The sequence below is a fragment of the Neolamprologus multifasciatus genome, chromosome 17 (genome assembly GCF_963576455.1).
Source record: "Neolamprologus multifasciatus chromosome 17, fNeoMul1.2, whole genome shotgun sequence".
Classification (NCBI taxonomy): domain Eukaryota; kingdom Metazoa; phylum Chordata; class Actinopteri; order Cichliformes; family Cichlidae; genus Neolamprologus; species Neolamprologus multifasciatus.
This window is the reverse complement of record NC_140455.1, coordinates 32949615-32965080: the sequence shown is the minus strand read 5'-3', so window position 1 is coordinate 32965080 and position 15466 is coordinate 32949615. Positions and strand designations below refer to the sequence as shown.

The window sequence follows — 15466 nt, the reverse complement described above, 5'->3', positions numbered from 1 at the left end:
TCTATGGTTTTTATATACATGGCAATTATTGTACATCTAATAAGAAAGTAATTGACATGCTCATCATCAGGTGATGTGTTGATGATTTGTTTTTTTACTCCAAGTGAATCAAAATATCTTTTCTAGGTGAATGGAAATTTTCCTCGTTGAAGGAAGTTGGATTAAAGTTAAAAGGAAACACGGCTATCAGCAGCTCTGGCTCATGTGAGCAGGTGCGCAAGCAGTGACATGGAAACTTTCACTGAAAACTGGGAAACAAGCTGCTGAACATAAAGAGCAAAGTGTTTATAAAACTGTAAGGACACAAATAGATATGGAGCAGCAAAATAAAGTATAAGGCTTGTAAGCTTTTGGTGTTGAGGTGAAGTCGGTGTTAATAACTGCAAGTGTTTTAATTCAAATGTATTGCGATTATATTAGATTTGACTTTGTAAAAGCAAAAACAATGTTGTGAGGAGTTAGTTAAAAAAAATAGGGTTAAATAATATAATAATGGTGGATTTAAACAATAATTAAAACAGCATTTTGTTTTGTATTTTGCCTTTTTTATTGAAAATATACATTTTGAAACAAAACCTTTGTAGCTGCAAGATTAAATGAAATTCTACCTTTAAAACAACTTTCTCCCAAACAAACACAACCACACAAAATACATTAGCCAGTAACTAGAACAAGCATACAAACCAGCACCTCTGCAGAAAGCTACATACCGTTTGAAATGTCAGTGCCTACAATATATACTGAATTCAACAGAGAACTTAGTTGCTTTTGTAACATCTTTATGCCTCACGCTTTGGTCATTCAGAGAGTAAGTTGGCCTTCTCGTTGTTTCCGCACTGCGGTGAATCAGGTATGAAGACCCCACCGTGGACAACCGGCTGAGTTTGTAACACAGACACCAGACAGGTGGGAGGGGGATCTGCAACAAAACAGGAACTATGATAAGATATGTGCACGGGTAAAAGAAAAGAAAATCTGTATGGTATGGGTTAAACAAATGAAGCCATAATCTTACCTATTTGCTTTTCACCGTTACGGACTCCGGTTATCTTCTGCTTCCTTCTCTGATGCACTAAAATAGAAGACGGGGGAAATGTGAAGAGGAAGCAAATCAATAAAATGACAAATTCCGTGGCTGCTTTTCATTCAAATGGCCTCCGATAGTCTGATGGTACTTGCAATTTGATACTACTGTCTATCCATCCATAAAGAGAGGAAGCCAAATTTGAATAATCAAACATCTAAGATGGAAAGGAAAAGCTAAAAATGAGTGTTAACAGTAGGACATTATTAACCAGCCTAGTTTACTGAGGCAAACTCAGCATTTACTCCCCTGCAAAGAGTCAAACACGAAGCCTGCACATACCAGAGCACGCTGCAAAATCTTTGAGTTTGATGGGCAGGCACTGGACAAGGGCCTACATCACAGTATGTCCCCAAATAAAATAAAATGGTAGCCTGACACCTAGCCAAATAACTTTTCAACCTACCTGTTAATAGGACATGAAGCACCAGAGTGACACATATTACTCCAAAGAGGCAAACACCAGTCAGCACAAATACCCAGGTCAAGTCTGAACGAAGAGGTGATGAGTCACCTGCAAAGAAAATTGACAGTTTGTTAGATGATCCATCCGGTTTGCATCTTGCGCTCTGCACTTTCTCAAACAACTGAATCCCCAATTATGTGTAAAGGAAAAACTGGTACTTCTTATTTTCCACAGAACCTTTCCTCTTGAACATAATAGTATCATTAAGCATTGCACGCACAACAAAGCATCCTTTTATCTTTCAAAATGATGCCAAGATACCAAACTTCAGATGCACATGCATTTGCAATTATCCCATCTCAGAATTCCCATGGCAATAAACGCAAGTTCTGTTACTGTACTGGAAACCATTTACATTTCAAAAGGTGCATCGCCTAAGGTTTGCAAAATTTTATGAGAAAAATAGTAAAGGGAAAGTTTGGTTAGACTACACAGGACTGAAGCAGAAATGAAGAGCAGAAAGTATTTTAATGGGAAGCAGCTCTAGCAGAAATCATACTTACTGCACAGCTTCAGACAGTGGATGACTGTGGCAGCATACTCCACATCAAGCCTTTTTACCTGTGCAAATAAAAAGGATATATTAAAGCAACAGTCTTTTTTTAAATAAAAAGTGCAAAGAAGTCAAAGGATCTACTACACAAACATACCTGAAGACATGAGTTGCAGGACGCCCCTTTCAGGTTTAAACCAACAGCTTTTTGTTTCTCCTGAGAAAAAAGACAAAAGATAGGAAATTTTTCCTGCTGGCGATATAGAAGTTGTCATGGTTTCTGTTTTTTCCTGTTTCTTTGATGTGCCATGATGTGTTCAGGAGAAAGATATGTTGTTGCACACTAGGTCTTGCTAATCTGTTGACAGATCCCTTTTGATTGCTGGAAAGCATATTGTAAAAGATGTAATTACTACCTTTTTTGTTCTGTTGATAGCAAATAACTTTTAAAAGTCACGACACTTTTAAAAAAAAGGTGAAGTTTCCTAGCAACGAAAAAGGCAACATGCAATAAACAGGGATCATGTATGACAAAAAGTTGGAACACAATCTGTGTAAGCATGCTGTGGCATGCTGCTTCAAAAGAAAACGCACACATTGGACGTTTTAGGGCAAAAGGTTATTGCATGCAGGCAGTGAACAGACATTTGTTCTGCCACTCTTACTTAGACTTATCAGATCTAATGATGAGCTAGAACTCTGTCAAAGAAATCTGCAACAAGATATGTTTCTATTTTTTTTAAAAAGTGCCGTCTGCGCTGGGAATGTGTTGCACCTACCACCTGCACGTTGTGTGTTTCAATGGTCTGACACTCAGGGGATCCTTCGGACTTCACGCACAACTCCACAGAAAAGTTTGCAGAGATCTGTGACAGCATCTTCACTTCTTCGCGCCCCTCTGTTCTTGTTGTAACCAACTCCCATGCTGAATTTTTAAAGATATAATCATACAGCACCGCCACGCATAAAGATTATTATCATCATTACAGACATCCATTATAGAACATGTGAACACAGTAGGGTCAATACATTGCCATAGGCCATCAGAGCATCGCAAAAAACACTCATGATGTAATTAGCAAAAATTTGAAGAAAGTAATAAGTCACACCTTGGAGTCTCCCATCAGCAAAGGGGCACCTGGTCCAGGACTGAGAGCCTGCAGTAAACTGATGAAGACAGAATAACATTTTTGAACGTTCTTCATCGAGCTGTTGTATCAAACACATTACTCTTAGTTTTAAGAGAGCTTACTAAAATCATTGTTGCACACCCATAGAAAGTAGTTTAACAGTCTAATAATGATACTTCTGCTTTGCGTTTAGGACTCAACTCTCACTTCTGAAATGCAGATTTCATCACAACTTCCTGATATTGGCTCAATAACAGGAAGCTGATATAATATTAACAAGAACTCTAGTATTAAATAAATACACATTGTTTATTACTGAGTTAGTGCAAATGCAAAAACTTGCATGCGTAAGAATTGCAACCCAGCAGCATTGCTTCTTGTAGGCAGTTTCCTGCTTTTGTAATGAAGGGGATAATTAGGGCCTCCTTGTCTGAGTGTTTGCGACCTGGATTGTCGTTAGCTTTCTGAGCTGGAGAATGTCAGTGGGCATATTGGTTTTGTTTTTTAAAAATGACAAACTCATGGCATCAGAAGAGTAAACGATGATATCATGGTATCATTATCCAGCTTTTTAAGCCTATTTGGTTAATTCTATACGTGCAGTCTTTAAGTAGACCATCAGAATATACGTTAGTTTAGGTAATGGCTCAAAATAACTACGCATTTCAAGATGACTTCCAAGTGACAAGAAAGAACTTGGTAAAATCCTGATGAAATTAAAACTATTAAAGCTATTAGGATAGCCATAGAGTTTTTCCATAATGAGTCAGCTAGCTTAATAAGCCAACTTACAGCAGTAATGTCACATACTGACCAAGAAATTAAATATATCTTCTCAATCTTAGCATTTTTAAAGATGTCACACTATACAAAGATGATCTCAGTCATCTGAACTGTCAGGTCAGTTCTGATATTTGAGTTGCATTATGCTAACGTGGTGCAAAGGTCATTTTGTAATCAAATACAGAAAGCCAAAAAAAACGGTTTTGTTTGTTTCACTGTTGCTAGCGTATCAAGTTGACATGTCCTAGTGAACTTTGTGGAATGAAAAGAGCGAAAGAAAGATTGTTACCTTGACGCACAGTCGATCATGGGGATCCACCTTAGAGAATGCTATCTGAAAAAGCATTAAAGAAGTATTTGTGAATGAATCACAATAAAGAATTGCAGTTACACAAGTGATGACCTAATCACTAATTAGCCTGGGTGACTCATATTGTGTTTAGATTCAGAGAGCTATATTTGTCTTTCAAGTGAAGCAAGTCTTCCCAAGTATCCCTTCAGCCTAAATGTCTAGTGTCAAAATAAGGACTCCTTTGGGGTTTCCCTTCATTCTCATGTAGGTCTGGTTTGACTTACATAAACAAGAAACACAACTCAACATTTATGTTGTGTTAGGAAAGTCTGGAATGAACGCATGCTCTTGGTTTCAAGAGCTCCTAGCTATAGTGTTCATGTGATGACACCTTAAATAGTGAGTACTTTTATGTGATCGTTTGAGGCTTCCACCTTTTAAAGAGGTTACAACTGCAACTACAAGCTACATCTGAAATCAGATCAGTCATGATTTTCCACTTCAGGCTGACGCGTCCGCATTTTTTCTGCATTTTCTGTGACTCATCTCTCAGATACGACCAGGCACCTGACTTTTAGGTTGTTCAAACCTCTCTTAAGCCTCTCCGTAGACTGAGTGAGAGTTCTGGCTTGTATGTGTGTGCTCATGTGCAATGTTGCCTAACAAGTGCATCGGCTTAATTACACTTAAGCGATTTGTAAGGATAACCAAGCTTAAGAAAGCTCCCTTTATAAATATCCGAAAGGTGTGTACCTTTTCTCTGGTAACATTCTGGGAGGAGTGTGGCAAATCCACACAGATGCCATCATCTCTCATCTGACACAATGCAGCCGTAGCTGTAACTGGGCAAGCAGGCTCCCATAACAGAGTCTCCTCCAGTGGATCAAAGGTGATTCCAAACCACAGTTCCTCAACACCTGCAGGCGAATGAAGTCATAGGATTTTGGATGCTTATGATGCACTGTCAGCTTTCAAATGCTACAGCACACATTTGCAATTTTCTCATCTGTTTGAATGAACAATGGGACTCACGGTCTTTGAATGGGCAGACCTGGACTCTTGGGGCGTCCATCACCGCTGACCAGCCCTGTGATGAATTTATCAGTGATTATTGAAGGTCTTTCGTGGAATTTATGGCAGAAACTGAAACCGTGATTAAAGACCGGGAGTGTGAGTCATAGCATTACCTCAATGCAGAGGCAGGGCAAAGGTCGAGAGTATTGGAAGGTGGCACTCTTTATGGGTTGCTCCTTCTTTATCTAGAAAATGAGAACAGCTATTGATTATTTGTGGAATGACTGTCTGGGTAGCAGTTAATGATGGTTCTTGTGTTCACTGTGCACATTTTGACTTTTGATCCTTACTGTCCCTTTGTTCAGGGTATATTGCGCTGTCCTGATTGTCAGTTATATGATTGTTAAGCAATTTATTGAGTGAGTACATTTAAATTTAGAATCACACAGGGAATAACCCAATGACTCACTTGGGGAGGAAAGTCCACAAGTGTGGCTTAGACCTGCTACGCTTTTCTTGAACTGTTACATAATGGAACATTACCCCATCTCTCATAGATCTCACTTTATATATATTCATATTATTGAAGAACACAAATAATTGCACTTATTCCAATAAGATTCTCACCAGCGTATAAGCCCCTGTGCCAGAGCAGATGAAATCCTTTCGGCAGAGTCGGAGGTGGTAGTTGTGATCGTTAAGCATGTCTGAAACATTTACGCTCAGCTCCTTCTTGTCTGGGTTTACTTTGTACGACAGCCTGCCAGCTGAAAGAGACGTGAAACAGTCAGACAATTAAAACGAAAAATTAAAAGGTCCAGTTGAATAATTCAGTTACATTTTATTTATATAGATATTACATATATATTTATATACATATCACAACAGCATTCACCTCAAAATGCTTTGTAATGTAAGGTAAAGACCCCAGCAATCAAACAACCTTCTATGAGGCAACAGCAGGAAGGAAAATCTCCCTTTTAACAGGAAGAAATCTCCAGAAGAACTAAGCTCAGAGAAGGGCAACCGGTTTGGGGTGAGGAGAAGAGGACAAGCCCTAAAAATGCATATATGCTGCATATTTGATATTTTATTTCACTCCACTGCATTAACTAAAACATGTAAGGAGAAAGCAGATCCCGAGCATATTTACACTTACTGATGCACTCCGGAACATGTCTTCTAAAATCTTCATGACTGCATCCTGTTGAGAAAAGTGAAGCACTTAAAAAGAAGCAACTCATGCATAAATAAATTCCTGTCATTCACGTGTCATCACGCATGTGGGAGTAGTTTTTACACAGTACTCACTTAAGATATTTACACTCTTTGAATCACTGACATTCAAAATTACAGAGCAGTGGAACACACTACGAGGTTTCCTGTGTTTTTTTTCTACCAGTTACAAGGAAATACTTGGCAGGGCTGGTTGTGTAACACTGTTTATTAGTTACCCATGGTTACAGTCATATGCCCTTGAGTCTGTGTTTGCATAATTATGCAAACACATGGACAAAGTGCATGTAATCCTACCTGGAGTATGATAGGTGCTGGTCCAGGTCATTCCACAGTAACTTGGGACTGTTGTCACTGTTACTTGCACTTGTTGGTTTGGAGAAACTTCAGTGCAGTTGTTCTCAATTTCAACCTGCAGGAAAGAGGCAGGTAAAAGCACACAAGCTGTCACATGTCTGTTAAACGCTGCGCCGTATAGAAATATGCTGAAATGACCCAATCCTTTTCAAAAGCAGTTGGAAAGGCAGTTAGCCTGGCCGGACCACTGTTGTGTCTTCCTGAGAGACCTGAAGACGCCAGCTAGATTATGGAAATATTCATAGGCACGGTGATGCTAACCACGTTGAACTGTTTATTTCCTCTGTCACTGTTTTCATTTTACAAAATCATTTACAAAGTGGGGTGTGGCTCTAAACGCGAAAAGAGGACACGCCACAAACCCGGCAGCAATCAAAATTTTGGTATGTCGCAAAACATTATGCTCGATGATCACTGGAGTTGAGGGTTGGTTTTCTTTCTACTTCTTTACTCCTTTTTTTGCAACCTCACCCACCTGTGGGCCGCTAGAAAGAATGCAGGTTTTACTCTGATCTGGAATCAAAGGAGCTTGCAAAGAAGAGCGTCTGGACTTCTTTAAGTTACTTGAAGACGTTTCACCTCTCATCCGAGAGGCTTCTTCAGTTCTAAGGTCAAATGGTGGAGAGTCCCAGATATAAACCTGGTGGGAGTGTCCTCCCCCAGAGGGACAAAAGGACCCCCTGATGATCCTCTAATCGCCTGAGCCAAGCCATTAGAGGATCATCAGGGGGTTCTTTTGTCCCTCTGGGGGGGGACACTCCCACCAGGTTTATATCTGGGACTCTCCACCATTTGACCTTAGAACTGAAGAAGCCTCTCGGATGAGAGGTGAAACGTCTTCAAGTAACTTAAAGAAGTCCAGACGCTCTTCTTTGCAAGCTCCTTTGACTACGATGACCTGGATGACTGAGAACCTTCACAGACATATCTGATCTGGAATCTTTTAAATACAGTTTATGTGACACACCGATTCCACCATCGTGGGCATCAGCTGGGGAAAACTTTTAAGCTCCGTAACCTTTGTGAAGGTTACAATGGCATATGAGTCAGTTTTCCAGTGACCTTTAAGAGCAAATGGGATCTCCCAGATGTGTGGAAAAAGGTCATGTATTTTTCCTGACTGCAAGATGAGAGGAACCTGAAGGACATCGAGAGTTGCCTCATCAGCAAACTCCCCGATTTGCGGGAAGGGAAAGACAAAAGAGGGCAGGAAGGCACTACTGGGTTGGCAACATTTGAGTGCTACACACAGCACATTTAACAGAAAAGCTACTCTAGCATAACACTCTGGATTGATTAATGTCCCACAAACACCCAGCGATGCCAGTTGTGCTAGGGATTTTACCTGCAGTCCAGACATCCTTTCTCTTGATGCCCTTGTGAAGCTAAAGGTTCTGTACCTCGTCATCATCCCTGTGGTTGTGATACAAAAGGACACGCCGTGGATGGAGTCTGTGGAAACATAAACCAGAAGATGTTTTGAAGTCGCTGTAGCAGTAACCAGCACCAGCCAGTTGGCCATTCAAAAGGTTTTTAAATGGTTAACTGGGTATTTTGGTGCAGGTTGGCACTGTTTTAGGTGCCATACAGGAAGAAGTTATTTAGGTACTTTTTTTTTTCTGAGCAAAGGGTTTCCTCAATTCCAAGTGCACATGGATGGATGTGTCTGACAGTGTGTCTTCCTGTGTAAACCTTATCAGATTGTATGGGTTGTCAGCATTATCAGGAACATGAAGTGTCAATTGGCATGTTTACCATGCAAAAGCAGAAGTTTTTTCATGGAAGCTTGTTGCATTTTATAAAATGTGACTTCCTTCAGCAAATGCCTTTAAGGTGTGTCACCTGTGATTATCATTTCTAACATCATTAGTTTTCAGGTTGAGTTGACTACACCCTAAGAGTTCCATTTGGCGCTTCCTTGTTAAGGATGTTTTGAATAAGGAGAAAAGAAAACAACTGAATAATGAACTTGGTCAGATGGCGGAAATTAAACAATATCATGTGCCATGTATCTGTTGAGTGTGTTAGGACAGAGGCATGGGCTCTGTTTAGTTAATGATTGTCCTCCAAAGAAAACTAAAAAGTTCTTCTATGTATAACTTAATTAATTACATGCGTTAACTTCAGTCACTCAGCACCTCTTTATCAAAGTTTCCCTTAAGCTATACTGATTCACCACACCTATGTCTTCTGTGAAAACAGAAAGAAGATTTTGTGGTTTAACAAACACTTTGGCTTTATTCTGAAAGCATTAATTAACAATGCTGAATCCTCCCAATTGCTTCCAAGTATCAAAAGAAATTCCGGTGTAGTGTTTTTACAGCAAAGTCACATCCGAAATGTACAGCCCATACCAGGAAGTAGGCTGCTTTAAGTGAAGAAGAGTGGCTGACAAAGACACCACACTGAACACGTAGAGATCAGTGTGACATCGGCCGTCCACTGACTCCTCGCAAGACATCAAACAAGCAGGTACGCTAAAAGCATCAAAGCGGTACTGGGATTAGAGTAATGTGATTTCTGGGCATGTTTACATGTGAACTTAGATAAATCACTTTGGAAACCCACTTTAGCTGACTGCTTCTGGCGCCAAAGCATCGTGCTCCAGCGCAGAAAAAGACCACGCACAGTGTGCACACACAGGGTGATACACTGAGACAATGAAATGTTATAGTTGAAATGCCAGCATTAGTCACTTTGATTGAAAGTGAGATTATCTTTTGAAAGTAAGAGATCCATAAAACTGTCTAAAAATAGTACAATAGCATAAGTGGATAACAGGGGCTTTGGGAGGTGGGACATAAAGGAAGGAACAAGTGGGAAAAGCAACCTGGATGGTAAACCGTGCATGGAAAATGATTTGGTGCCAAACTAAACACTGCAACATGGAGCTCAAGTGTAAGTGGATTTTAATACTATAATAGCTGCTTTTAATAAGCGGCCAAACTAAATAATCCAATAGGGTGATACACTGAGACAGTGGTTCAGTAATTTCGCATTGCTATAAGACTGAGAGAAGTCAAAGACTAGACCCTGTGCCAAAGCAAATCTCTGTTCGCCCAAACAGATTTTCATTCCTTGCTTGAACTGTAAAAACTGTTACCATTTTTGAGCACATGCATTTTATACAAACAGATATGGGACCATCTATTTTAAGCCATCACACTTACGCACCAGCGATTTGCACCACTGCTTTGATTCCGAGCCGCAGCGAGCACTTCTGCATCCTCTCACATTTCATGACCGTGGAAAGGCTGACGTTGTGGAACACGGTGGAGGTGTTGAGACTTTCGGCGGGGTTCTCGCATGGACGTGGAAATGAATCTGCACAGCAACGGGGACAGAGAAATATTTTTTAAAAAACGAAAAAGTTACACTGTGGGATTTGTGAGGAAAATGAGGGTGTGGATTTTGTGTACCAAATGTGGGTAAAAGGATCTTTGAAGTATGCTGTTACTTACTTATGGAGAGCCAGTGTTGGGGAGTAACGGAATACATGTACTGGCGTTATGTATTTAAGATACAAAATATGAGTCACTGTATTCTGTTACAGTTACCGTTTAAAAGGTGGTATTTAGAATACAGTTACTTTTTTGAAATAAATGGATTACACGGCGGTCTTTTCCTGTTTCATATGTTAGACTGTCCCCTCTCTATTTTTGGTAATTCCACGCAGGCGGAAACCCAAAGAAAACACGCATTAAGACGGTCTACTGCCTGTGTCTCAGTCTCGCGTCCCGTGACACACCTACTTGCGGCTGCATAATGACATGAAGAAATGTTTATTTTTTTTAATGTTATTCAAAAAATTATGTAATATGAAAGCAATAGGCAGAGTGTTACATATCAAGAATGAAAAGAGCAAAAAAAAAAAAACAAAAACAAAAAACAGAAAACCTCTTGATTCTTTTGCTTTGATGTAGTTACTTACTAAGGTGGTGGTGTTTTTTCTTGTTTGTTTGTTTGTTTGTTTTGTTTTTGCTTTGTTTGCCTTCTCTCACCCCAACCGGTCGCAGCAGATGGCCGCCCCTCCCTGAGCCGGGTTCTGCCGGAGGTTTCTTCCTGTTAAAAGGGAGTTTTTCCTTCCCACTGTCGCCAAAGTGCTTGCTCATAGGGGGTCATATGATTGTTGGGCTTTTCTCTCTGTATCTATGAAGCGCCTTGAGGCGACATTTGTTGTGATTTGGCGCTATATAAATGAAATTGAATTGAATTGAATTTTATTATTTGCTTCGAGCCCTGTGTACAGGAGCTGCATGCTAAAAGATCTTTTGTTAAAAGGGTTGGCGTAATAAGCAAATGCTTCAGCCAATACCTTTTGATTAGCCTTGTCTCATGCTTTCTTGCTTTGTGGTAAATCTTTGTTCTGTCTTCACTGAGATATTTGAATGCTAATCAATAAACATATCAATCCTTACAGGCATAGCCCTAAAGAATGTAGGCTAATGGGCAGGGCCGTCCAGTTGTAAGTAAATAATTAAGACTCGGCTGAACACTGTTCGTGTTTTCCTCCGTTGAAGCAGCCTTTCAACGTCTCTCTCTGTCTCTCGCTAGCAAAGATGACCCAGACAACAAAGTAAAGATAGTTTTCGGCTACGAGCCCAACATGAACCTGATGTATTAGCAGTGTTGGGGAGTAACGGAATACATGTACCGCCGTTACGTATTTAAAATACAAAATATGAGTAACTGTATTCCGTTATAGTTACCGTTTAAAAAGGTGGTATTTAGAATACAGTTGCTTTGTTGAAATAAATGGATTACACGGCGGTACTTCCCTGTTTCATATTGTCGCGGGTCAGGCCTGTTTGGGTTTTGTTTGACAGCTACGTTCTGTTGTTCCAGGTGGCAGCGTTACGGTTGCCATGGTTACAGGGTGACACTCTCTCTCTGCGTGTTTCCTGGGTGAGAGAGGCCTTGTTGTTGTTGTTGTGCTAAGCTAACAGGCAGAATGCTACATGCTATAGCTCTAAAGAATGTAGCATCATAGGCAGTGTAGTCCGTGCTGCAGGGAGAATGGACTGCCATACACGTTATGTGTCTGTGAGCGAGGGAGGGAGAAAAAGGAAAAGTACGAGCTGTCATCGAGCAAAAACGGGAGCTGGAAGCATGTAAATATAATAATAACCACTGCAGCCAAGAAGAGTGCCTGACGAGCCCAGTTGTAAGTAAGCTATTAAGACTCGACTGTACACCGTGTTCGTGTTTTCCTCCAAAAACAACAAGTTCCGTTGGAGCAGCCTTTCAACGCCTCTCTCTGTCTCTCGCAAGCAAAGTTGACCCAGACAACAAAGTAAAGCTATTTTTCGGCTACGAGCCCGACACAGAACCCGATGTATTAGCCAGAGGTCCCTTTACTACGGTTCGGAGCCGCGGACCTTCAGTAACAGTAATAGATCACAGCAATAGTACATTCACGTAGTTGTAAACAGCATGATAATATATTAAGTAATCCAAAGTATTCAGAATATGTTACTCTCATTGAGTAACGTAACGGAATACGTTACAGAATACTTTTTGGGGCATGTATTCTGTAATCTGTAATGGAATACATTTTAAAAGTAACCTTCCCAACACTGTGTATTAGCCAGAGGTCCCTTAACTATGGTTCGGAGCCGTGGACCTGTTTTATATATGCGCGAATAGTTTTCTATACGAGATCTCTGCAAAAACTGCAGCCTGACCTAATGTCCACCTACTGTTACTCATTTTATATTAAGATTTAAAAATCTGGTCGGTATTGGTATGGCGAGTAACACAGCAATAGTACATTTATGTAGTTGTAAAAAGCTTGTTAATATATTAAGTAATCCAAAGTATTCAGAATACGTTACTCTCATTGAGTATCGTAACGGAATAATTACAAAATACATTTTGGGGCATGTATTCTGTAATCTGTAGTGGAATACAACAAACCACAGCAGCTTTCCCACCTTTGCCGTCTGCTATACAAAGCATCTGAATTTCTCTTTAAGCATTTTACACTTACACTCAGTATTTTGTGCAGAGATTACAGATAGCAGCAGTGCACTGCTTCTCAAGCTTATCGTGATTTTATCAGGTCTTATTTAGCGTGTGAGGGAGGGAAAAAATCATTTTAATGCTATGGGTGGGGTTCATTTAAAGATCTTTGAATGTGGTTACTGTTTCTCACGTTAGTTCAGAGGCACGTAATGGTCTTTGTGTTGTTTTGCAGACCTTTTGAACCCAGCCTTGAATTCTATGTTAAATGCTGAATGCAGTTGCTTTGGCAACATTGCAGTAAAATATAAAGGCAACAAATGCAGGCTTTTATCAGTTTTTCCTGTTCGTCGGCTAATATTAGCCGAGTTATTGTGCAAGTAAACACCCAATGGGGATGCATGACTGCTGGTGTAAAGTGGCAACAAGTCTATACTCACAGCCTCCTTTGGTCTTGCAGTGAAGTCCCTGCAAAAAGAAAGAAAAGGAGAAAACACAGAGTGATTCATGACAGGCTCTTTTCTGTGAATTCTGTGTAGGAGTTTCATCAATAAAGTTACTCTTAACAGAACAAAGGTAGCAGCTCTGCAGGACAGGGGATTCCCAGACAACAATGAGTTTTTACATCCTCATTGCTCCTTTCAGGTAAGACTCTGCCTGTGTGTGTATGTGTGTATGTGTGTGTGTGTGTGTGTGTGTGTGTGTGTTTAACCCCACAGCTGGAGCACTGTAACACAGTTGTCTTTGATTAATATAACAATACTACTACTACTACTACTACTAATAATAATAATAACAATGAAGGAATGTGATTCACTGTGGTCTTTAATGCATCCTCGTTTATTCACCAGTCAAGTATATGAAACATATTTCATAAATCCTCGTGCCAGAATAAACAGTGCCGTCATTTTTATGTTGTGGGGAATGTGATTTGTAACCAACAATAGTTCCAAGAATTTTTTGTTGGATTGTTTTTTTTAAGAAATGAAATCTTTTAATTCCATCGATCTACCACCCGCGAGGTACCTCACAGAACCTGATGATGTGTTGACTGTAAACACATCTCGAATTCATCTTTCAGAATTTTAACCGACTGTCACCGACTGTTTTCTTGCTACAGCGAGGCGCTGAGTTACACTATTAAGCGCTTACACGTGTAGAAACCTGCAAATGATAAAGAGCTTTATCTTAACTGTACGCATGCAAGACAAGGGAGGAGAAAGAAGGAAAACGAAGCTTGTAAAGTTCAAGTCACTGAAAAAGAGTAAACATGTTGTGTTGACTATTCACCCTCCACCCAGATACATTTGCAGTTGTTTCCTCCTTGGGCTCCAGTAAATGATTAGATATACCTCCTTTAACAAAAGCTCAGCAGAAGAGGCTTTGCAGGATGTAGCTTTGTAAAACTGTCTCCCAGTAGGTGAATCAGAGTGTCATTAACTGGCTGTCACGTGTTTTCATTCTATGTGAACTGAAGAGCCTTTGAGATTAGAATTGGATCATCAAAAATCAGATTTACGTTTGATCACAGCCCCAGTAATGACCACAGCTGTAAGAGTACAGAACTCATTATAAACATCTGTATATTTCTGTTATTTTCACTCACTAAAAACAGCCAAATTGGCATATTAAGAAGTATTATTACACAAGTTCATCAGCAGCAGTGACTAATATCAGAAGTTAATATAGAACACAATAATATAAGCTGATCATGTGATTTTAGCCTTTTACCTGAGAGCACCTCATACATGTCTCCAGTCCTGGGCTTTCTCCTCCAGCTCCAGTCAGACACAAGCAGCAGTGGACCAGGAGCAAGCCAACCCACAGGATCATTTTACTGGTCAGGTGTGGACACTGTTTTCTTCTCTCTGCTGTCCCTGTAATCTGTACCTCTTCTTGTACTCTCTAATCTTTTCCTTTTTTTTCTTTTCCAGGTGGGGCTAAGTGATAAACTCAGATGTGGGCTTGATGTAGTTGAATGTTGAGGCTCTCTGGTTTGACGTGTCCTGGATGTGATGATATCCAACACGTAGCGCGAACTAAAGGGCTCCAGCTGTTTTGTGTGGGAGGCGGGGCTCTCTGAGTGAGAGCCAGTAGTGCTTTTCCTCTTCAGCAGCACTTTCCAAGATGTGATTTTTTTGAAACAGTCCATGTCCTCACTGTACAAAACTTCTCTGGGACCTTTCTACTTACCTGTCATACTATAGTGAGCTGGAATTTTGTGGAAATGGTACTGAAACCCAGTCACCAATCCTCTCACCCACACGCCAAAGTCCACATGCTGTGACAGGATTTACTGGAAAGGTGCAAAATTTCACATCCCTTTTTTTGCATAATTTCTTCAATTCCTATTGTGCATTTCGGAAAAAAGAAGTTTCTAGAGGAAACCCCTTTACTGTGGTTGCAGCAGTCCCCTTTTACCGACTGGGTATTAAAATTAGAAAATTTAAAGCAGTTCGAGGACGATGGGAAGAGCTTGTTCTTAACATCTGACCTCTTAAATACTTTCACTATATTTATGTTTTGTAATAATAACTCCTCACATTTCACTCCTGGGTGCATAAAATAGGCTTCCTCTTGGGTCAGCGTTGCTTTCCCTTATTTGGGCACAGTTCTCAGAATTAAAATGAACTGGAAGCTCCACTCGCGT

The 15466-nt window shown here is 40.2% G+C and overlaps 1 protein-coding gene across 1 annotated transcript; it reads right to left on the bottom strand.

Annotated features, from left to right (window-relative positions):
* Window positions 1-523: 523 nt before the first annotated feature.
* Window positions 524-14672, bottom strand: il17rel (interleukin 17 receptor E-like). The gene is made up of 18 exons (XM_085138515.1): window positions 14548-14672; window positions 13257-13284; window positions 10030-10179; window positions 8201-8307; window positions 6796-6910; window positions 6422-6466; window positions 5890-6029; window positions 5436-5507; window positions 5281-5335; window positions 5002-5165; window positions 4246-4290; window positions 3153-3210; window positions 2823-2968; window positions 2201-2260; window positions 2054-2111; window positions 1491-1598; window positions 1016-1072; window positions 524-919 (listed from the first exon to the last, which is right to left on the bottom strand). Exons 1-18 carry the CDS (start codon window positions 14647-14649, stop codon window positions 798-800), a joined length of 1632 nt encoding a protein of 543 aa, XP_084994641.1. The 5' UTR covers window positions 14650-14672; the 3' UTR covers window positions 524-797.
* Window positions 14673-15466: the final 794 nt, after the last annotated feature.

Bases quoted from the DNA above. Each gene is read 5' to 3' on its own strand.
- il17rel (XM_085138515.1), bottom strand. From the start codon at position 14,649: ATGATCCTGTGGGTTGGCTTGCTCCTGGTCCACTGCTGCTTGTGTCTG. The intron at 6,030-6,421 runs GTAAGTGTAAAT...CGTCTCTTTCAG, and splicing joins ACATGTTCCGGAGTGCATCA to CTGGCAGGCTGTCGTACAAA. The intron at 920-1,015 runs GTAAGATTATGG...GTTTTGTTGCAG, and splicing joins TAACGGTGAAAAGCAAATAG to ATCCCCCTCCCACCTGTCTG.